The sequence below is a fragment of the Barbus barbus genome (genome assembly GCF_936440315.1).
Source record: "Barbus barbus genome assembly, chromosome: 13".
Lineage (NCBI taxonomy): Eukaryota > Metazoa > Chordata > Actinopteri > Cypriniformes > Cyprinidae > Barbus > Barbus barbus.
Window position 1 is genome coordinate 24,613,251 of NC_136741.1, and position 23,411 is coordinate 24,636,661.

The window sequence follows — 23,411 nt, forward strand, 5'->3', positions numbered from 1 at the left end:
GCCTGGCATAATCGTTCTCTTACCTTGACCTCTCCCTGAAATAGATGCCTGAATTATACAATAGATGCCTGAATTATACACAAACACACACACACAAGTGTCGCTTTCCCCATTACGTGACGAGAGCCTGGCACTGACAAAAACAATCTATTACACTGTCGCCGTGCACTCGAGAGAGCAGTCTTCCTGAACAAAGAACAAAGGTTGATGGGCCCTAGAAGGACAAGTGTCCTACAAAACACCGTCTCAAATCGGCTGTTAACAACTGCACTCTAGTTTAAACAAGCCATCTACACAGGGACACACTGAAGGCCTTTTCTCTCCACTTCGCTCTTCATTGTGATAAAAATCGACATACGTTGGCACAAGGGCCTGTTATTGTGTAGAACTGTTTACCTAGTGAAGCTGATAGGATCATTTCATCAGCCTTTCGATGCCAAACCTGAAAGTGCTTGCGAGTTTATTTCTGTTCTCAGTATTTGATCAGTTCGATAGTGTGACTGAAAAGAGTCAAAACACACTTTTTGTCAAGGAGCCTGGTTTTGTTATTTAAGTGAAAGCCACTCACCTTAACCAATCGGAAAACTTGGCCAATGGCGTGAGTTTAGAGGCTGGACTATATTAGATATAAGAGTCGAAATTGTTGCTAGTAGCGCAGAAATCACTAATAATAGCTTATCATGTTTACATTTATTTTCCAACCAAGAATGACTTATTTCGATTATGCTAGGTCCAAATGAGCATGCATTAGCTTGGCTTGGCATAGACTGTTGTGTTCTGTGATGAAAAATACCAACTTGGTGAAGTGGAATTGTAAAGTTTTCTCCCAACAAAGCGACATCTTCAGTTTTGCAGGCACCTCAGTGATAGCAAACCTCCGAAATTTCCATCGCTAGTTCAAGACATTCCCCTGTTTCGTGGCAAACGTCCATAAGGCCACAGTCAAAATCACAACTGCAGTTCCACTTGTTATTGTGTGCAGGTTCCGCAGGCGGAGAGAAAAGCATGTAGGCAGGGCAGATGGAGTTAGCAGCTCGCTCACATGTTTCAGGTAGCATGAGGAACAAGTCATAGAATCGGCAGAAGAGACAATTCAGCACAATCCCGGCACAGAACTCTGAATAACAAGAATAAGAAATCATGGGATTGTGGGCAGTCAACAGGGAATGCTAAAGCATTTATACTTTTTTCACAGCTGCAGGAAGTGTATTTAAAAGAAGCGTGTAAAACCTTCCTAATGGAGAGTACACTTGCCGTTTTCTATCTGTTTAGTTAGCAGAAACATGCACTGTTAGACATTTCTGTAATTGCTATAGTTATTTACTGTATATCACCTAGTATAATACTGCAAATTCCCTTTACAGTAAATAACTGTAATACCCTTTGCATCATGGGAATTTTCTGTGACGTCAGACCCCACATACAGAGACTTATTGTATTTTTTTTTAAATTGCCATTCTTTTGAAGTTGTTTTTTCCCCCTCATTTCTTACATTTGGACTGACACGATTTGCCCTACACCGTGTCTACAATGCCGCAACAGCTTGGGACTGACTACACTGGATGTGTTACAATCGCTTGTAGTCATTGGAAAATCAGTTTGTCTTTCACGTCAGAAACAGCACTTGGAGTAGGCTACATCTGTATGTCAGAAATATACCGGGGCTTCACTTTACTGTCCACATCCACTGTAGATAGTATATAATGGATTCTATATTGTCTTTTGTCGAGTAATTTTTAACGAGCAACGCTTATCTTATATTAACATTAGGTTAACTAATGTGAAATTTTGTTCAGGTGTTAGTAGTTAGTGTTGGCCATAGTCTATTAAGAAAATAAAATCGTATGCTAGCTAGGTTAAACAAGTTTTATGGCTAGCTGCCTTTCTAGTTTTAGAATTAGTTTGTTATAGTTTTTAATGGAATTTAAGATTTACTGCATTTTTTGTATTTGTGTTTTAAAGGCAACTACAATGAAGCATCAAGAAATACATGAGCATGCCAGCCACCCTGAGACTGATAATTCATGGTAAGAGAACAACTATGGTTTTGAGAGGTTTGTGTATTCTAGAGGTTTGCCTTTTAAAAGCGTGTCATTTCTACTTCTTGTTTTTCAGAGAAGACATTTCTGTCACTAACAAAGTGGAAGGTGAGCAAAGGTGGTGACCAGGTTTTGAAGCAGCACCTGGATTTTGTGGATGGCTATGTATTCTTTTGTTGCTTGTCTTTTTCCCCCATTATGTTTCTGTTGCCTAAAGATTATTTGTGAGGATAATGCATTGCAAAACGTCCTAAGACAGGAGAAATGGTGAAGATGCACTGTTCCAGAATTGGAAGACTGTATTTTTAAGTGTTATACATGCAATGTTTTAAATAAAGAATTTGATAATTTGTAATTATTGTGTCTGTTTTAATTGAATGCCAGTAGTACCTAGAGTAAAAATAAAATGAATTCCATGTAAAAATGATAAAATCTAATGAAATCTATAAATGAATGAATTAAAGTAGTATACTGATGAATTGGATTTTATTTACAGTAATTTACTGTAAAAGTACAGTTTGTATGATCATGCCAAGAGCTTAAAAAGCCCATGGAGCGTTACATATGTTATAGAACCTAAATACCTCTTTGAAAACTCTTACCTTGGGATCTCGGCTGATGGGGATAGACACTCAAAGGCCCTTAATGACCTGAAGTCTGTCCGCACCTCTTGTATACAACACTTCTACATGCATAATTTACTGAATCACCTTTTCCTTCCAAAGAGAAAAGGAATAGAGCTGTGTGGAGATGTAATCAATTATCATCTGTCTGTATAGGTGTTTTTCCTTTTCAGGCGCTTCCAGGTGATTACATAAACGGGGATGAAACAGAAACAAAAAATTAGGGGGATTTTAGTGTAGTCGACTTAATGTGATGGTCTGTTTTTAAAAAATGTTCCCACACAGCCCAAGGTTTTGTGTAAAAAAATAAAATAAGCCAAGCTTCAAATGGGGCTTTCAAGACTTTAAGCAGATTTGAGCATAATGCGGGACAAAATACCCTTGCCTCTGAGCATAAGAGTAGGAATTAGATTAACCTCAGAATATTGTACCAGGAAAGGCATTGTAACGCATGTGTAAACCTCAACACTACGACATAATGACTGCACCTTAACTCATCTGAACCTACCGGCTGAATGAGGGGAAATATATTGTTCTAATTAATTTCATATTGAAAAAGCTGTTGAATCATAATAGTCATGCACAAGAGTTCTCTGTGCATGGCTTTAATAATTCATCTCTATATGCAAGTTTAATCGAATGTGCTGCTTAATTCAGTTATTCAACTGATGTAGACAGCTTTAAAATCACATGCGTTTCCTTAGTTTTCATTTTAAATTATAGATAGATTTTAATAATTTACAATTTAAAAATGCATAATTATATGCTTGTGGCAACACATAAATTCATAAAAAAAAATCAAAGGATTTTTTAAAACAAGATAATGTATAAAACTAGCGCTTATTTGAGAGAAAATTAAGAGTTGGAATTTTAATACAAGACAATTTGCGGTGGCAGTTGATGTTGTAATTATTATTCATTAGAGCATTTTAGGGCAGTACGGTGGGCTGGGAAAGAGGAAGCTGGCCAGGTGTGATGATGTGTGACTCACCTCCTCTCTCCTGGGAGTCAGATAGGGAGCTGCTGGAGGAGGAGGCAGTGCTGTACCTGTCCACTGAGCATAAGGAGTATGTGAATTCTGTAGAGCTCGTTTCTGCTTCTATCTCCCAGGGATCCAGCTCAGGAATGGGTGAGAGCCTTCCAGGTGCAGTGCTGGATACCTCTGTATTGCAAAAGAGAAAGTGTTTTTGAATAATCTGCATGTTTACACTTATTGAGCAATATATTGATTTACGTTCACCTGGTAAGTGAGATTATACAAAAGGTTTTCGGTAACACTTTTTCCGATAGTCCACTTTAGACATTCTACTAACAGTAAGTAACTTTGCAACTACATGTCAACTAGCAGTCATTAGAGTATTAGTAGGCTGTCTGCTTAATATCTGCTAACACTTTATTTTGATGGGTCCACAACATACAACATACTGACTATGAGAAACTTAGCAAGTATATGTCTACTAACCCTAAACCTACCCTACTGAGAGTTAGTAGACATGTAGTTGCAAATTAATGAGAAGTAGTTGACATGTAGTTACAAAGTTACTTATAGTTAGTAGAATGTCTAAAGTGGACTATAGAAATAAAGTGTAACCAGGTTTTCATAAAATCCTCTAAAGTGTTAAAGAAAAAGTTCATCCAAAAAGGAAAATTCTGTCATAATTTTAACACTTGTATGGATTTATTTCTTCTGAAGAACAGAAAATTAGGTAATTATAGCAGAATATCCATATAATGAAAGTGAACAGGAACCAGGTTTTCAAAGCAGGATTTTGAGAAAATAATGACATAAATTCAGTCTTTTCCTATGAGGTGACTTCAGAAAAGTTTGAATGTAGTGTCAGAGTTGTATGGGGAAATTGTATTATGTTTTTTTTGTCCTTTTTGGATCTTCACTGCCCTGGTCCCTATTCACTTTCACTGTAAGAGTGTAAAAAATAATTGTTCCACATTCGCAACACTTATTAAAGCCATTAAGTAGACTGGTTTTTAGCTTCAAATCAAAGTTTGTAATGTTGTGATTGCACAGCTGGTTGGTTTGGTTCATGGCTTATTACTCTTTAACAAGGACTTTTAAAAAATCCCTAAGAGAAAAATTAAACTGAAAATTACTCCTGGAACCAAGTCTGCTGAAAAAGGGGGTGGGCACTATTGCACTTTATATTCACGCCTCAAACTCATGCCATTGTCTGAGCCAGACTCCAGCATTTCATGCAATGTTTTGAAAGTGCCATGGAGCCACATTTTTTTTTTTACACTGTATTGGAAAGCTTACTTATATATTTGTCTCTGCACATTTAACTGGTCAAAGAAAGTGTAATTTTTGCAGTGCTAAAATACATCACTTTTAAATACTCTAAACATCCCTGTCAGTAACAAATCTACCAATATATATGCAGAGGAATCAATGTTCTCTAATCCACCGTGTCAGTTCTCATTTCAAAAGTTCTTTCATCCTGAAGCAATGTTTATCAAGGCCTGTCTAGAAAACATGCTGAGATGTGTTCCTGTGCTCTCACTGGTCTCAAAGTGAGCCCAGAAATCATTCAATAATGAATCTGCCAGATCTGAATGCAAACTATTAATGAATCATTGCTTTGGCTGCACTACCTTGTTTATTTTTTCTTCCACCTATCCCAAATGAATTATTCAATGTGCTTTTCTCTCTTTTATTTAACATTTAATGACTTATGATTAATTAACACACGGGACATATTTTCCATAGAGGAATCTGCATTGTTAGTCCAAAATAAAAAAGAGCAGGGGAAAGACAAATGAAAATGGCTTTGGGCTGTATTGGCCTTTTTTCTTCTTCTTTCTCTCTCCTACAGATTGAATAATTTAGAAAAGAGGATAAAGAATTGTTTCTCCAGAAAGTTCTGTGGTTTGTCTTCACCGTGTTCTCGCTTTGTGAAGTGAACGTGTTATGATATGACAGACGTAGAAGATTAATCTTTCGTGTTTTATTAGAGGAGAGCGCATGCTCTTTGAGAACACATTCTCAGGATTTAAACAGCAGCTTTGAAATGAGCAGATTCTCAGGTGTGCCATTATCAGCTGTTCACAATCACAGCACAGCTGTCATGCATAACCATGCATGGTATAATCTCTAATACAAGTCTTTCTTATAAATAAATGTGGGAATCTATGGAGTAATAGACAGTGTGACAACTAGCCCCGGTCACCCCTTATCTGAGCATACTAAACCATCATAAAAACTACATTTTTGGGGGGGATTTACTGGATAGGGAAAGGGATAGTCATAGTGAAAAAACGAGATAAAAACAGACCCATTAAGACAGGGGACAGGATTCATCTATTTCTGCTGTGAAAGCTAATGCACTGTTGCACCCTTCAATCAATAACCATCTCAAAATGAGTGAGAAAACATTGTTCTCAATATGTCATGCACCAAACCAAAATCGTTTCTTTGTGTTAGACTAATATGCGAACATGTTTGTTATTATTTAACTTACCAGCTTTTACCAAAGAGCTTCTCTCTCCAGTTTTGATCAAATCAAGCTCGATTTCAGAGTTTTGTCCAGCCATCTGTCTAACAGTGTGATATCAAAACAATGTCATTTATGGTCCGATTCATGAAAAAAGTACAAAGACAATGCTAAAGCTGTGTATGAAAACTTACCATTGATATACAGTTATCTTAGTGACGGGAATATAAAGACATCACGTGAGAGATTTAAAGATGCGCGACACGCCTTCAGCAACACAAAAATGATTCCTATCTCACTCAAGCAGATAAAGCTATTTTACTAATGATTGGTTATTAAGACAGTTAGCGAGACTGTCATCAAAGCAAATGGGAGGATTTGGTTTCTCTCACACTCCCGCTAGTCGTCACTGCTGGTTTAAAGAGAGAAGCAACTTTGATTGACGCATGTGACGCACCCAAATCTAGCGACGACGTCGTGACGCGGATTGTGTTTGACAACAAAAACTCAAGGTAAAATCGCGTTTTATCATTTATATCATTCAGAGATGATTCAGAGATGTGGCACTTTTTCCACAGTTAGCCTAGTTGTTTCTTCAACTAACTTATAGGCATTTTGACACTTTGGCATTGTTTTAACAATCCCACTATTTACTAAATTTGTCTAATAACTGTGTCCAACAGCCGACATGTGCAATACAGAAGATTTTTCGCTTTTTTTTCTTCTCTGACTTCTCTTTTCTGTACTCGGTAAACAAATACACTAATATGGGGGAAAAAACAAACAAAAAACACTTGCATAATTGTTTGTGCTGGAAATAACAACCCTAAAAAGAAAAAAACGTTCAAACAAATTATATAAATAATATGCATACTATAAATATTGAAATATATTAGTATAATACAGTACTTTTGATATTATTACTGTTTTTTAAGTTGAATAATTCATTCATGATGGGTTTTCATGTTGTAAGATTGAAAGTCTCAGTCTGTGACGATATAAAATCTAGTGGTATTCGAAAAATAAATAATCAAAGCATGGTAAAAACTTTGCAAGACCATTTGAATGTGAACTGGATATAGCCTAACAAAAAGAAAAGGAAAAAAAAAGTTGTAAGTGTTAATAAAAATCAACCCTTGGGACATAAAAGTGTCATAAGTTGGAAGAAACACCCAATTATGAATCTACTTTCTTCCAGCATTATTCACAGTTTCACAAGGGGAAAAAAAGAGAGACTTTTTTTATTCAGAGCCTTATGTTGTAGCCTGTAGCACTACTGCAGTGAAGTTCAGTAGTTTTTTTCATTGCACACTAACATGTCTACACATACCTATTCACACAAAACAATCATAGCTCAGCTTCTTCAACACGTGCTTCTCATATAAAAGCCAGTCAGCAGAGATGAACTGATAATGAGCTCTATTCAGATTTCTCAAGGTTTACAAGCCTGCCAATTTACTCTAACTAGCCTGCAGATTAGAGTTGCATTTTAAAGGATGCCCTGCTGTGTTTGCATATGTTTAGAGAACAAGGGGCCTGCTAATTGAAAAATTAAGATGTGGGAATGTTTGTGGCAGTGGACCGTGCCAGATGCCTTCTTCAACAGCGACTGCTGGTTAAGTGTGAAGAGCACCCTGTGGAAGAATATTTCATACTGGATACAACAGGCAGGATACAGATTATGTTCAGATCACAAGGATTCATTGCAATATGTTCCTTTGTGCCATAATGATTATCATGAAATGTGTGTCATGTAGCAAATCCCACATCTAAAGCAGTAGATAGAGAAAAACAAAGTGAAGTGACATATATAATACAACTATAATACATTACACTATATTATAACTACATTATACTAACTATAAAACAACTATAATACATTAAATTTGCTTGAGGAAAAATAGTCAGAATGCACGGTCACGTTTGGTTACAAACACGGCTACAAACTTTCTTTAAATAAATCAATCAAATGTTGTAGGTTCCGTGCAGTTCATGTTTCATCCCCCCAAAAAAATTATAATAATTCACTATAAAGGATTGCAATCTTAATAAGTACAGATTTGATAAATATATCAAACTTTGCAAGGTTTTTAGGCTATATATCATCTAAGACCAACATGCAATGATATGCAGTTTTAATCAGTTTTGTTTACATATGTTTACAGAACAGAGGGCCTTTTAATGGAAAAAATATGAATGCGTGATAGACTGGACCAGATGCCTTTTCAAAAGCAAGTGTTGAGTAAGTGCTGTGTTTTTAAGCTATATATCATAAAGACAACATACAACGCATATATATTTGTTTGCTTTTTTGCATGTAGACCTTTGTAAAATGTCAGACATGTTTGAATATGCTGTCTCATCAAACATTATTTCTGTCTCATAGAACATTTCCTTCTTACCTTGAGACAAAGACAGATAAAATGATCATCCATGGAGTCATATTCTAAATCCAGTTGATAATTAATTATACTGCAACCAGATTCCCTTTCTCTAAATTATTTATGAGTTAACCCCTCTTTTATCCTCCAGTAATGAAATACATTACGCGTAATGACAAAAATAGATTAATTCATTTGTATAAAAGGAGAAAAACCTTGCTGCTTTAAATTGAATGATAAATATAGCTTCCCATCCCCCATACACAGACACTTCGTTCCTAGATTTACATGATGATGGATGAGCTGAAACAGAATGACTTTGATAGACTCATAGTTAAGATTCTAATGGATTGATTGGAGTAAAATGAAGCTACTTGAAGGATTCTAAAGCTCAAGTGTGTAATTTCTGCACCATTTGTATCATGAAATGGCAAACATATTAATTTTGAAAAGTTTTCTGGGCACAACAGGCCAGCAAGCAGCTGTCTCTGCATATTAAGCTTTTTAAGAGAAATATTTGAAAAAGTATATATATATATATATATATATATATATATATATATATATATATATATATATATATATATATATATATATATATATATATATATGTGTGTGTATATATAAAAAAAAGGTTAAAATTAACACGCTTCAGCTTTAAGTTTCCAATTGTTCCCGACACTTTATCTAAAGCAGATAATTCCTCAATTTTCGAAGAAGGTTATGATGTCATCAGGCTCCTAATAATGTCAATAAATCTCCCGATTTTGTCAGCTTCTATCAAATGTTTGAGGACAGCTATGTGACCAGGCCATCATACCAGGTTATTCCAGTGAAAATGACAAAGAAATATCCCTCCCAAGGACAGTCAAAATAGATATCAGAATTTCCAATTAAGACTACAGATAAATGGCCTCACAATACTGCAAAATATCACAGGAATATGAGAAAAGGAGGAAATTGGATTTGGTGAAGTTAAACAGTATATGACTTAAATCTGTTGGGGATTCTCTCTCAAACAAAGAAAGTGAAGGTTTCCTAAGGCGATGGCTTCACTTGGGAATTCCCAGGGTGATCCAAGGGGGGCTCGGAAAACCCTTGAAGTTATTCAACCCAGTAAATGACTAAATAGATTTTTTTTTTCTATTAGCTGATAGCCCCACATTGGTTGAAGGCAGACTATTTGACTCTCTGTTTTTTATTTAATTAGATGTCAAAATCAAAATGATCATCTTTGATGAATATTTTTGAATTATTGATATTCCTGGAAATATTGTCTTGGCACTAAATGGATATTCTAGTAGAATATAGATATTCCAGTCTGAGGAGCAGATTATATTAACCTGCTAAGACATTTTGTAGTCACATTTGTCTTTTTGAACTTATTTTGAACTATATGTTGTTTGACTTCCATAATCAAAATTCCATATATTCCATCTGTATAGATATATAATATAAATATATAATCTTATTCTATTTCTTTGACTTCATTGAGTGTTTTTTTTTTTTATTTGATGAAAGAAAACCAAGGCCAGTCATTTAGCACAAAACAATTAACCATACAAGTAAAAAAGCATTTTTTTGCAAAGAGAGCTTTTACCATTAGTGTAATTATGATATGACATCAGACATTCTCAGTAAAGTATTGTCTTGTTGTTATTGCGTAAGACAGATTATGATTGGGTTTAAGCGCAGGCACATTATGAGGTGAGCCCTAAGTAGTGCTGAGGAAGGAACAACTCTCTTATGGTGTCAACCAGATAATAAGCTCCTTGATTCATATATACTTTAAGAGTCAAGGGTAACACAATGCTAGCCTTGTATTTCTCTCTCTCTCCCTCTATGTGTGTGTGTCCTTGCTGGTAAGGATCTTTTTTGTCCTACATTTTCACGAATGTGGTCTCCCTCCATCTACTAATGCTGCAGGCTTATCTTCATACAGCACTGTTTTAAACACTGTCAATTCATCTCTCTCATTACCATCATTAATAAGGCCTTTGATACATCTTATTACAAGGTTAATTGGGACAAATCTGAAGCATATCCCCCTGTATCTTTTAATGTGATATGTCTCAAATACTCGTCGCTCAAGGTAGACCGCATACAACTACAAAACAGAGTAAAAGACCCTCTAGTGCAGTGTAAACATTCACAACAGCTGGTATTCATTGATTGGCGTGTTCCAACAGTGAGTGGTTTATTGTGTTCCTGGGTCTGTTTGATGTCTTACCTTGGACTGTTGTGCTCAAATGTGCTTTTAATGGTGGTGTGTATGCGCCAAATTGTTCATTAAATGATTTCAACAGTGCAGTGCGACCAACTGCTCACTTGCTGTCAAAAGTTCAAACTGATTTGCGAATAAGAGGAGGTGTCTCTTGGAAGATAAGGATGTCATTCAGCATATTTCTCGTCCAAACATTTTGGACGTTAAAAAATAAATACGACCTCACATTGTGTCAATCACATTTATGCACACTGCCTCCGAAACTTTCGTCTGTCATAAAAAAAATTTGGACCAGGTTCAATTTTCTGCTTTTTCACATCCGTAGCAAGCATTTTGATAGGAAAGGATGATGAATACGAAAAAACAATAAAAAAAATGCATACAAAAATATCTGACTCTGTGTGCAAGGACCTTTAGAATTGTACAATGCTATTGGTAGTTGAAATGTATGAAATGTACCATTTTTGTCCTTAAAGCAACAAAATACAAGTACAAGAATAAAAGAACCTTCTGAAACTTTCAAAATTACATTCAGTGTGGGCCTGAAAATGTGCCTTACGTTTTTGTTGTTTTCGCTAATTACTAATCACATTTAGCAATATAGCAAGATTTGCAGTTTTTTTTTGGAGATGGGGCATAATTTGACAGACGTTAGACAGAATTACGACTACAACTGCCTTTGTTCAGTGATTTAATATTGCTAATGGCACATTTAAAGTTCCAGGACTCTGCCTTTAAGTCTTTGCTACCATATTTGACTTTAAATTTATGATTATTAAGCAATTTGGACTTCAAATACCTGTGAAGAACAATTATTCTACAGTTGTTCGAAGGACCTTTGGGCACTCAAGGTCTTAAAGCTGATTACTGCAGAACATAGTTGCTGTGAAGATTTCAAAAAGATAGAAAATGAGTTTGACAAACCTGCAAGTTCAATTGCTCTGTTCCAAATAATACATTTGCTGACAAGGCCACTAAAGAGTCTGAGGTCCGCACAGTTCCGACTGTATGTTCAGGTGGATAAAGTATGAGAGCCTTTATTATCTGGGCTAATAAGATCTTTCAATTATGAAGAATGAGATGAACAAATTAATTAATATTTCTGGTACAGTTTTTTGCAACCTTCAGCAAATGTACTCTTGAGAAATACATGAGAGCACATGCTGATTTTGTCTCTTCCTTTTGTGTGAAGTTTTTTTTTTTTGCCTTATTTCTCACTTTAGTACACAGTGATTGCCTGTACTGTGCTTTTCAGAACTGATATTGTGTTAGTTTTCAATAAATGTAGCACAGGTGCGAGAAAAGCGCTGTAATTAATATTATTGATGCTACTTTTTGCTCTTGTGACACATTTTTTTCTTCTTTTATCCTATAGGTTAACTCGTCCTTCGCTGAAAAATGTGACATTACCCAAGTATACAGGAGTGAAGCTTTTGCCATCGTATAATTTTCCCATAAAATGGGAACATTTAAGTGTAGAGCGGTGGAATTGTGTGTCAATGAATGGCTCCGTTAATAGTGATATCACTCCCCGGAACAAAAGGATGGAAGGCTGAATGAGAACAGAGGAGTGGAGGTGAGTCCATGGAGCGTGTACCATCGGCCATTTCCGTCCCCTCCGTTCGGGTCATGCACTAGCCCATCGAGAGAGCGTGTACATGACTGACAATACCCGCAAGACAAACGGTCCACTCCAGTACAAACCACGCTCAGACAGAAATGTGCAAAAAAATAATAGTTATTAAATTAATTGCGGTCGTAAAATATGTGTCAGAAAATTATACGCTGTTCGATTAACACATAACACGGATGTCAAATATGTAATAAAATCCTGATCAATAAAACAATAACCATGTTGTTAAAAGCAGCCGTTGAAAGGTGTTGCCAGCTCTATGTTTCAGGGGTGAGCACCCCTTTTAATATAAACGGATTTCATCTTTCCACCGTGTCACCTAAATCACCACAATGTTTGTGTATACAATTATAATAAGTTAATAAATTGTAGCAATGGATGGATTAGGAACACTCTCATCGACCCCATAAATCAGGCATTGTCATAGGCACAGAAAATGCATGTCTAACAATCTGTTGATTACGCTGGGCTCCAAGGCAGACAGAATAGCTTTTACTAGATACATTATTTGAACCTCTCGCATTGTTAAAATCAATAAGTTTCAAGCAGTAATGACCACAATTAATGAGACTTTTAACATCTTAAGTTATCTATATCTATTTTAGTTTTAACGGCAGGTTTGGTATTCTTACATTCTGCGTCTTTCTGAAAAATGACACTTTTGTCTTTGCAAAGAACAGAGCTCATTGATTTTGTAGTGAATGACAGGCTGTTCTTTGGCCCTGAAGCAGTGCATTGAGAGCGTATGGTATAAATGATCACCTATTGTTCCAGATACATCGTCTTAGTGCTAAAAATTCACTATACGCTAAAAGAAAATGGTATAAGTTTGGGTCTCATAATGATTCTTTTCCAGCTGAAAAGGTATTTGTGCATAGCATACAAATGTATCATCGACCTAAATGTGTTTCTTTATGAAAAAGTGTTTTAAGGGAAGGCTTTCATTAACTGAAACCGTATTCCTCTTTCTCTGCTCAAGCACACTGAAATAATTTTCCTGCCACATTGACTTCCAGAGGAGCATTAGTGTATTTATCTGTATTTATGTGGAATGATTTGAAAAGGTTGTTAATTTGAATTTTTTTTTTTTTTTTTTTTTTGCCAGGGAAATATTAATTTGAGTGAATTAATTGTGTTGCAATTAAAAGGGGCATATTTGGGAACAGTTATGAAAATGGCTGTAGCTGGAGGTGTGAATTTTGTAAGTAGGGTTAATTAACACTGGCCCTGCATTGCCAATGAAACCATCAATGCATTTGAGTTGCAATAGAGCTTAGACTTAATTCAGAGTGACTCTTTGTGAATGAGTTTTATCATGCATGCTATTTGTGAATATTATTGGTTATTTCACCACAAGGAATTTATCGCTTTATATGTATACTTTATTTACTGCATATGTCTACAGTGAACCAGTATGCTGTGTCTACAAGGTGAAATAAAGATATATAGTCCTTACAGTAGATTAAACAGTCCCAGGATCTTAGCAAGCAAAGCAAGATATCAGTGCACTATAGCAGAGCCAGTGGTCAATAATTGAATGAGAGAGACCCATTGTCCAATTACACGGATTATCAGTGGAGGCTCCCCCTCTCGTTAACGACTAAGGCAAGGATGAGTAATTAAAAAGATTCATGTTGTGGCCACTTAATGATCCTCTCTGTTTTTTGTGCCTCATCTGTGGTTACCAGAGCATTTAAAGGAGGGCATCGTACCCAAACTCCCTCAGCTTTTCAAATGCCTTTGGGTACATGTGTACTGTCAGAAAGCACCCAGTGTACAGACTGTTTGCATAGGAACCGGCGTGTTTGGGTTACTCAGTTGTTGAAACTGCAGAATTAAAGTCTTTTTGCATGGATTTGGCAGTCTGTCCGAATACCTGAAAGCTCAGGTCAGGAAGAAATTCTTTGAGCTACTGAGTATGTAACTGCTCTTTACAGTGAAGAAAGGTGCAATCTGGAATTTAAACAGATTGCGGGTGCGTTGAAATGTTCACTAACAGTAGGTGATTCAAGACTCGTTTCCTGTTGTAGATGGCAATGTTAAATTGTTTTGACTTTGCATGTTCCTGGACATATTTGTCCGGTGCATCTCTTCAGTTCTATGCTCGTATTTATTCAGTAATCGGACAAAGTCAGTAAACAGTTGGGACACTTCAAAATAGTGCATGCTTTCATTAAATAACTGCAAACCAGTTTAATATGCCCAGCAATAGCACTGTTTTATAAATTTGAATTGTTGTTCTTTGTAAATTTATGTAAATTTGTGTTAATGTAATTAGGCATACGTTTTTTTTTATGGCGTTACTGTCTGTGGGAAGCAGAAATGTATTAAAAAGAGGCCTTTTTTCATGGCAGTAATTGACCCAGTGGTGGAGAAGAGTATTATAAGTGTTATATATATATAATCATAATCATAGTTCAATTTCAGCATTTTAAAGGTACCTACATTGCTGTCCCTGTGACATGAAATTTGCACATAGCAAAAAAAAAAAAAAATTCAGTTTGACCTTATTTGCAATATTAATATTTTTAGATGGATTTTAAAAATGCAAATAGAGCATGCAAATAACCAATTAAATTTATCATTATTGATTTCCCCTAGTTGCTGAAAGCACCCAAATACACTGATTTGATGTATTGTCTTCATGATGTCTTACTGTTCTTGTGGTCAGCCTGATACAAACCACATTTAGTAGCCAAATTGAAGTGATTAACTCCAGCTTTCATTGTTGACTTCTACCGGCTCAAACTCAACTTTTCCGAAAACCTCGACTTCCGACTCAAAGTTGGATATCTCGGGCCAAGGATTTTCCTTAACCTATTTTCCTGAGCCCTAGACCTCAGGGCTGAATTCATAAAAGCTCAGGCTGTCGAACAATTTGTCTTTTGACAGGAGGGACCAGTGAAGCCACCAGAGGCTGGTCAACAGTGAGTGGCAGGGCCCGAGCCTGGGGCGATACCTGTGGGGCGGGTGGCTGAACGGGTATTGCAGAAGGAGCTCCGGTAAGAGAGAGAAAGGGAAATAGAGAGAGAGCGAGAAGGGGTACGAAGGAGGGAGCAGGCCGCCATCTGGCCCCGGAGAGGGAATTGGGTGGTACGATCAAGCCGAGGGTGGTGTCAGATCAGAGCGGTCAGGGCTGGTGGTGAACAGATGTTCTGGGGTGAACGCGCACACTAGCAAACGCGCTCTGGAGGGACCACGTGTGTCCATCAGTGGCTGGAGAACGCTGCTGTTCTGACCTTGAGCAAGGAAACATGTCAAAGTCTCTCTGCTCTAAAATCCAAACACACACAAACACACGGAGCTCGTAGGGAATTAACCTGTTCTGTATTTACATTTATGTTAGGGAAAAGAGGCCATGACCAATACCACATTGCAATTTGTATGTAGTTGCATCCCAAGTCTAAAATGCAGTTTAGAACTTGTGATTAATTGAACAGTGCACTATAAAAAATGAAAATGTGTTAATTTTCTGACTATCATGTCCTTCTTTGTGAGAACTGTGAGAAGCAGACCTTGGTGTGTTGATGAGAGATGCAGCAATGTCCGATTCGTGAATGAATCATCAAATCTTTTCAATGAATCAGTTGATTCAGTTTACAAAAATGGTTTAAATTATTCATTCGCAAATCAAACTGAACTCATCATGACTTAATGATCGGGTTAACAGCTCACTACAGGAAGGCTTACCAGTGAATAATGACTTAAATTTTTAATTGATTCTCACAAAAAGCTGTTAAATGACTTTTATAGTATTTTTGAAAGCTTCAGTCCTCATTCATTGTAATTTAACTCACCCCCCAAAAAAAAAAAAAAAACTTATTAATAACTGTTATTACAGTTTTCAGAATTACTCCTTTTATGTTCCACAGAAGAAAGTAAATGGAGCGGCGTGATGTTTTTTTTTTGTTTTGTTTTGTTTTTTTAATATGGCTCTGAAATACCAAATTGATATTTCGAAATCCTTGGGACATTTGCTGCAACAACAAACAAATGATATCAGAAAGGTCCAGTTCTTTACAGAGAATCTGTTGTCCATGTCTTCCTGTACTCCTGGGATGGAGAATGGAGTAAAATGGGCACTTTTTCATGCGTTAAAGTAGCCATTTCCTGCGTCCTCATCACCTAGGAACTTGCTAATCAATAAGCATTTAATTAGTCAATTATATGCCATTAATTTAACACCACTGAAGGTACAGTCATCTCTGTGAAAATACGTGCTTTAGGAAATTTATCTATTGGAAAATGTAAAGGCAGACAATTAAGTTCTCAAGCAGGGATGTAAAAATCGACAAGCCGTCGTGTGAGGATGTGAAAAAGAGTTTGTGGAACCCAAGCTCTGGCTTCTCATCTTTTCACTAGTGTTTTTTCCTCATGGTGACACAGGAGTGAGATGAAAAGAGGGGATAGTGAAATTTAGTTTTAATCTTTTTTTTTATTATTTAACACAAAAATAATAATACAATATTATGTTACTATGTTCTTATAATTCTATTGTTATGTTAATATGTTCTAATTAAAAGCAACTAATTGTGGTGCTTATTGCTGATGGGTTTGTTTTTTTGCAGTTTTTTTCTTGAGGTGTCAGTTTTTTATTAAAAACTAACAAAACTAACACATTTAAATATTAAATATTTTTAATTTTCTATATATGTAATGTAATTGCATGACAGTGCAGGCTTTTTTGTTGAAGCACTTTATTTATAATATGTTACCCCAACTCTGAAGATCATCATTTGAAGAGATGCTAAAGCCTGTAACTGTATGTACCAAGATTATTATTATTATTATTTACAGAAGCGCACCCAAAGAAATGGCTTTAAGGCAGTACAAGACTTATTTATACATCCACAACAATAATCCTTGAACGCCTCTAGGACGTAACTGTACATGATTGGCCTCCATTATGATATTCTGCTGTATGACCTTCCAATAGACAACACAATTGTTTTACAGTAAGCACATTTTAATCTTTTCTCCGATGGCATCTGTATGTTATTTATTCAAGCAAATTGTTTGCTTTTATTGCTGACAGCAGTCATATTTGTAAAAATGAGTCTTGTGCTGCAAAATAATGTTTATCGCTTTATAAACTGCAGGCTTATGTTTTATTTATGCCATATGATGAGAGAAAATAGAGCCTGAATTGATGTTTGCTAATAGGCTGCAAAATAAGAAGCCTTCACATAATAGCGGAGTCACTGGCGGCCAAGAGGCTTGTAATTCCTGGTGTCAATATTTGAATTGCTGGGGGAACTATTGCAGACACTGCGAATATATCCGAGCAGCGTTTTGCTCCTAGTCTATAAAAACTAACATCTGTTGAAGCATACATTACGTTTTAAAAATAACCAAACAGAGATCACCCGGTAAAGTACAGTTAACCAGATGTCGTTTTAAAAGTGGCAGATGGAACAATGAAAGGAGGATTGGAAATTAAAAAGTGCAGCTAAAGGTCAGATCAATTAAGGTGCCCGTCGCCAGCTCCCATGTGACAATTAAGATGAGTTTAAAGCGCTTTGAGCGATGGGACAGCCTGTACTGTAGCTGTTGCTGGGGTGAACTTCTTAAGGGCATAAAAATGTATGGCGTGGGACCAGAGGCCCCTGGAAGTGAAGTGGATTTGCAGTGGGTCAAGGTTAATAACCCGCACAGATAAACCTGTTTCAGTGTCTCTGAGCTGAAATTAGACCTTTGTCCATCAGTATTAAGCTACAAAATAAATCAACAGTGACTTTAAGTGACATTGCAAGAGGGAAGGTTGGACTAAATTCATAAGTTGAATGTCATTTCATAGTTTCTTACTTGTCATTAAGCCAGTGGTTCCCAGTTGGTTTTGCTTCAGGACACAGATTTTGCTTTGGACTACACTCTTAAAAAATAAAGTTTCCAAAAGCGTGTTTTTGCAGTGATGCCATAAAAGAACCATTTTTGGTTCCCAAAAGAACCTTTCAGTGAACAGTTCCTAAAAGAACCATTTTGAAGAACATTTAAAAAATCTAAAGAACCTTTTTCGACTATAAAGAACCTTTTCTGCATTTGAAAGGTTCCATGGATGTTACTAGAACCATTGATGCCATTAAATAACCTTTATTTTTTTAAGAACAAATATGTTATTAAAATCAATCATTGATTTATATTATTATGCATTTTATTATTATATTTATTAATATGCTGTCATGCTCCCATGTCTGCCAAAAACTAGTTTGTTTGTTTCTTTCTTTCTTTCAAAAGCACATGCCAGGGGTTTTATTTTATTCTCTGACCACATAATACCCCTATTTTGCTATTTAAATATATGTTTATTTTATGGTTCTGTTCATACAGTGCATGTCAACCAAACTCACTTTTATGATTTTGCTCTCATAAGTCGAGCTTAGTTAAAGTGAGCAAGTAAGCTTATTTATGAAGTGTGCACAAAAATATAGGTTTTTTTTTCAATGCACATTATATTTTTGCGTTTACCAGTAATTTTGTGTTCAGAGCAGAACTGTGAAACTTTTTAAATTGCAATCCACCAGTTGAGAATCACTGATTATACACTACTTACTGTGCAATACACTGATTTCAGACACAATTATCTGCTAGGCTACCATGTTAAGAAATTGCTATTTGAGGTACTTCAATGCAAAAAATAAACAATAAAATACAGATTTCCCACATAAGATTTGATTTTAACACCTAAAAAAATTGTACTGTACATTTTTTTCAGTATGATGGTGACCACATCATAGCTGTTTGTAAAGTTGGCCTTTTTTTTTTTTTTAACGGTTACATATTATGCTGTTCTCAGAAACAAAAAAGGCAGTAGATGATATGACAGAGGCCTCTTGCACATTGCATTTGGCAGCAGGGGAGCCACAAGAGGGCAATATTTGCATTGTTTGTCCGTCTCCTCCCCAGGCGCTCTCATTTACATCAGACTTGTGTATTTGCATGCTGGGATCAAAAACAGTTTAGTTTGTTCATTTACATCATAACATGCAAACAATATGTTCACATAAAGACTGATAAGACCTTTCCACCAGTGTCCACAGCCCACACTTGACACACATAGACATGCATTTAAAGGCAACTATCTCTGTTTGGCAATCGTCACCTGCAAACACTAGCCTATTTTTCCCTTCCACGGATGTGTTTTAATGCTTATCTGGACGTGGTAAATTTGCACAAGGAAAAAAAAACAAGGATGCAGTGTTATTTTTGTTGTCATTCACAATTTGTTTGCATTTGAGTTTTTTTATCTTCCATACACTATAATGAAATGAAAGATTGCTTTGCTTAAATTACTTTTTTTTTCTTTTCTTTAAAAACATAAATAGGTATAATTTATGATGAGAGTTAAGCAGTGCTTAATTTTATCCAATTTATTTTTTAGTTCTGTCATGTCACAATTATAAACTAGTTTTAATAGAGCTAACTTCTTGAAATCATTTCCAGACAAAGCGTGCTGTAGATGGACTACTAAATTGATTATTGTAGATGTCTGTATTGACTTGCTGCTCCATGACAGTATAACTAGTATACATTTCACCAACAGATGAAAATAATAAAAAGATGTTAGAGGAAAATGTCAATTTCTGTGTCATTTTTTCCCATAGCAGTATTTTCTCCCTGGTTTGGTGGCCAGTGAGCTGGTGCGCATCGGACTGTTGGAATTAATTAGATAATTTGTATAATGAACCACGACTTGGAGAGGTTCAGAAGTCCTGCTGCTTGCATTGTCCTTGAGGAACTCTCATCCAGATGTTCAAGCTGATCTTAGCCTGACCTGTAACCTAGTCCTAATTATCATTTGAATGACAACATGCTCTAGATCAATAGTGTTCAGTCACAGTTTGAAGGCGGAAGATAAGAACTCACCTTGTGGAGCTGCATGGGGGAGTAAAAGATGCTAATGTATTTATCTGAAAATACATGCCAGCAAGCCACTGGATTTTGTGAATAGTGGTTTTTTTATTATTAACAGATGTATTGAATATATCAGTTTATGTTAACTGTAAACACTGAGAGCATGCAATGTATTTTGTTGTTCAAAAATGCCACATGACAAGGGAAAATTATTGTCTTAAGCCTGTTCTAAATATGTATACTGTTATTTTTCCAAAAGAGCGACTTAAATTTCATACTGTTCCTCATTCAGAGCTATAATATGGCTTTCGAAGACTTGAAATATCACACGTAAGTAGTGTGGGATGATGCATTTTTTCCCTTTTCAGAGTTTTACAGACATTGTCACTGTGAATTGTAGTTGCATTGAAAAGCTACGTAAAGAAAAGTGTTCCATGGGAACAATAACAGCTTACTGGTTAAATAATTACGAAATTTTCATTTTTGGGTGAACTGTCGAGTGTCTACAGTGAGAAAAGATGCTCAATCCTTTTGAACATGATGAGGTAAGACAATTTCGTCATTCGTCCTGGTTTAAACTTTCCTGGATTGTTTTTACTTTCAATTTGTTTTTCCTAAAACGTACCAACCCGTTAATTTAGAACGGGTCATATTAAATCATGATCCCTTCATGTCTATTTGTATGTGGTTAGTTTTGTGTGTGGTTTAGTTTCGCTGTGTGTACAGAATGCTCTCTGGAACAGCAAGTTTATATGAAGCTTTATAACTCTTGTAGTTTTATTGTGACGTTAGGTAACTGTGTATATCTGAAGCACCATTAAAGTTGTGCGGTTCTCCAGAGTTATTTTTCGCTCTCACTCTCTCCTCACAGATAGCCCTGGTCCACAAAAACGGTAATAGCAGGATTTGTTTCCACTGACTTGAGAGCTGAACGATGACGTAACTGACTGATATATTGTAAAGTGAGCTTCTTGATATTGCAAGCTGTATGCTTTTGATAGTAAGATAGTTAATAATTATTTTATTTTAGATGGACATTTCTGTCTTTGTGTTTTCAGTTTAACTGATCAGCAGGTTTAGCCTAATGTAAGCTATTGGTCTAAGCTTTATGCAAATTAGCAAAAGGCTAACAAGAAAAGCCTTTTGATTAGCTACAACAAAATAACTTGATAAAGTGATGCAGCTACTTTTTGGAGTGGAATTCAGATGGTACGATTTGGGACCCTATTGGTGGAAACAAACCAAACACTCAACTGTTTAGCTTGACCACAATCTCTGAGGTAGAGCACTCAATATGCCCCTCATTGTTTTGAGGAAGATTGCAATTTAGCCCAAGTGTCGCTCTCCTTGAGACTCTAAATGATAAACCCAGCGTGTGCGTGAACCCTTAGCTCATTGGTGCTGATTCCACAAAGTAGGACAGAAGGATGAGCAAGAGAGAGACGCAATTAAATGAATTGTTCTAATGAAACGCAAGCTCATTGCGATTTCTCCCTCTTGGTCATTATCTCTTAGATTAAATGATCTATATGACTGTGTGGTGCTTAAACGAGGTGAGAAGGGTGTTTATGTGTGGATGAGTTTTGGAGAGCGAGAGAGGGAGTAATTCAATCTATTCCATAAGTGAAGTACAGGCGGCCTCGGCCATCATTAAGCTTGTGGAATGGATTCATTGCAATTTAGATATCCATGTGAGCATAAGCAATATTAGACAGTCAGTAATATCATCTGATACTTTGCAAGATCATGCTATTCTTTTCTCTCCATCAGCGTTATTTCATATTATACTGGAAATCTCACTGCAGTTGATGGGAGATTGCTTAGCTTCATTAAGATGTTAGAATCTCTGAAGCATCTTCAGAAATGGAGCAAATATCTTACAATGACTGCTGACCCATATACAACACTGATCAATATAAATAGGGCTATTCTGGGATTCCATTGTGATAATGTTTTGTTCTTATTTTAATTGCCTATTACATTTACTTACTGTAGCTATGCATATCGATTTCTCTCATTTATGTGTTTGTTTTATGTATATAGGTGTACATTAACATAAATATAGCCACTGCATCATTAGCAAATAATATGGGTCTTCAATACTAAATCTATAGTAATTAGTCACGTTCCCACCGAATGGTCAGAGAGGTTAAATACGTTTTGTTGTTATGCTTTCATATTTGAACATCTCAGTGTAATGCCTTTTAGATTTTATTTTATTTATTTTCTATAGTGAATAAGACATTATAATGTTTTATTATATTGATATAATTAATTTAATAAATTGGGATTTTTTTAAATTTTTACTATCTGAGATGTTCTTGGGTTTTAGCAGGCTACGGTGTCAGGGCCCATGTGGCATCATAAATTATGAAAGATGATTTTTCTGCTGGGAGTCTGCAGTGTGTCTTTGACTGTAGCTATTCTCTTGAATTTGTTACGCAGTTTAGCCAAACATAGAGCATGCTGTGGCTTGCTCAGATGGGAGAGCGAACAGGGAATCCAGAAACACTGAAGAAAGGACTAAAACTAAAACGTAATGCAGAAAGAAGGATTAAAACATGTTAAGAGAAACCGGTGAAGTTAAAGTGCTTTGTGTTGAAAAGAAATGCATTTTCATTTATACTATAGCATTTTAGAAATGTATTTATTTTTTTAAAGAAAGCTTAATGTTCTTTTCTCAGTCAAATTATAATGATAATAAAAAAACATCCAGCTCAGACATTGTTTTCACCGTTATATGAGGACCAGCAGGTGCCTCCTCCAAAAACGGTTTACATTTTTGAGAACAACACAGTATAATGCCAGATGTGGACACTTCCATGTCTGAAAGCAATAAGAGAAAGAAAACCATGTGTCTTTCTGTTGTTTCCTCCTCTGTTGTAAGCCTGTGTGACTTTTAAGATAACATGTTCTTATTCTCAGTCAAAAGCAGCCAGTCAAGTAATCAGCTCTCTGTGCAGTGTGAGCGCATCAGTCTATTGTCTCAGCGTATGATCCTGTACAGAGAGCCCTACAGCCCTCCGTTACAGCTCTACTAGGCATTAAAACCACAAATGAATGCATGACCGAATATGCAAGCGAATAACTGCATGAATAACAAAATACAATTTACATAATTGCACGTAGGCTATGTGTTTTCTGCTGTTTGAAACCCCTTCATATTTGCATATGCAAGCTCTATAGAAATTATACACTCAATAGGATATAAATA

The 23,411-nt window shown here is 36.0% G+C and overlaps 1 protein-coding gene across 1 annotated transcript; it reads right to left on the bottom strand.

Moving 5' to 3' along the window:
• Nucleotides 1-801: 801 nt before the first annotated feature.
• LOC306879629 (myoD family inhibitor domain-containing protein 2-like) lies at nt 802-6,519 on the bottom strand. Its single transcript, XM_079432733.1, has 4 exons — nt 6,303-6,519; nt 6,136-6,212; nt 3,654-3,824; nt 802-1,117 (listed from the first exon to the last, which is right to left on the bottom strand). Exons 2-4 carry the CDS (start codon nt 6,206-6,208, stop codon nt 861-863), a joined length of 501 nt encoding a protein of 166 aa, XP_079288859.1. The 5' UTR covers nt 6,209-6,212; nt 6,303-6,519; the 3' UTR covers nt 802-860.
• Nucleotides 6,520-23,411: the final 16,892 nt, after the last annotated feature.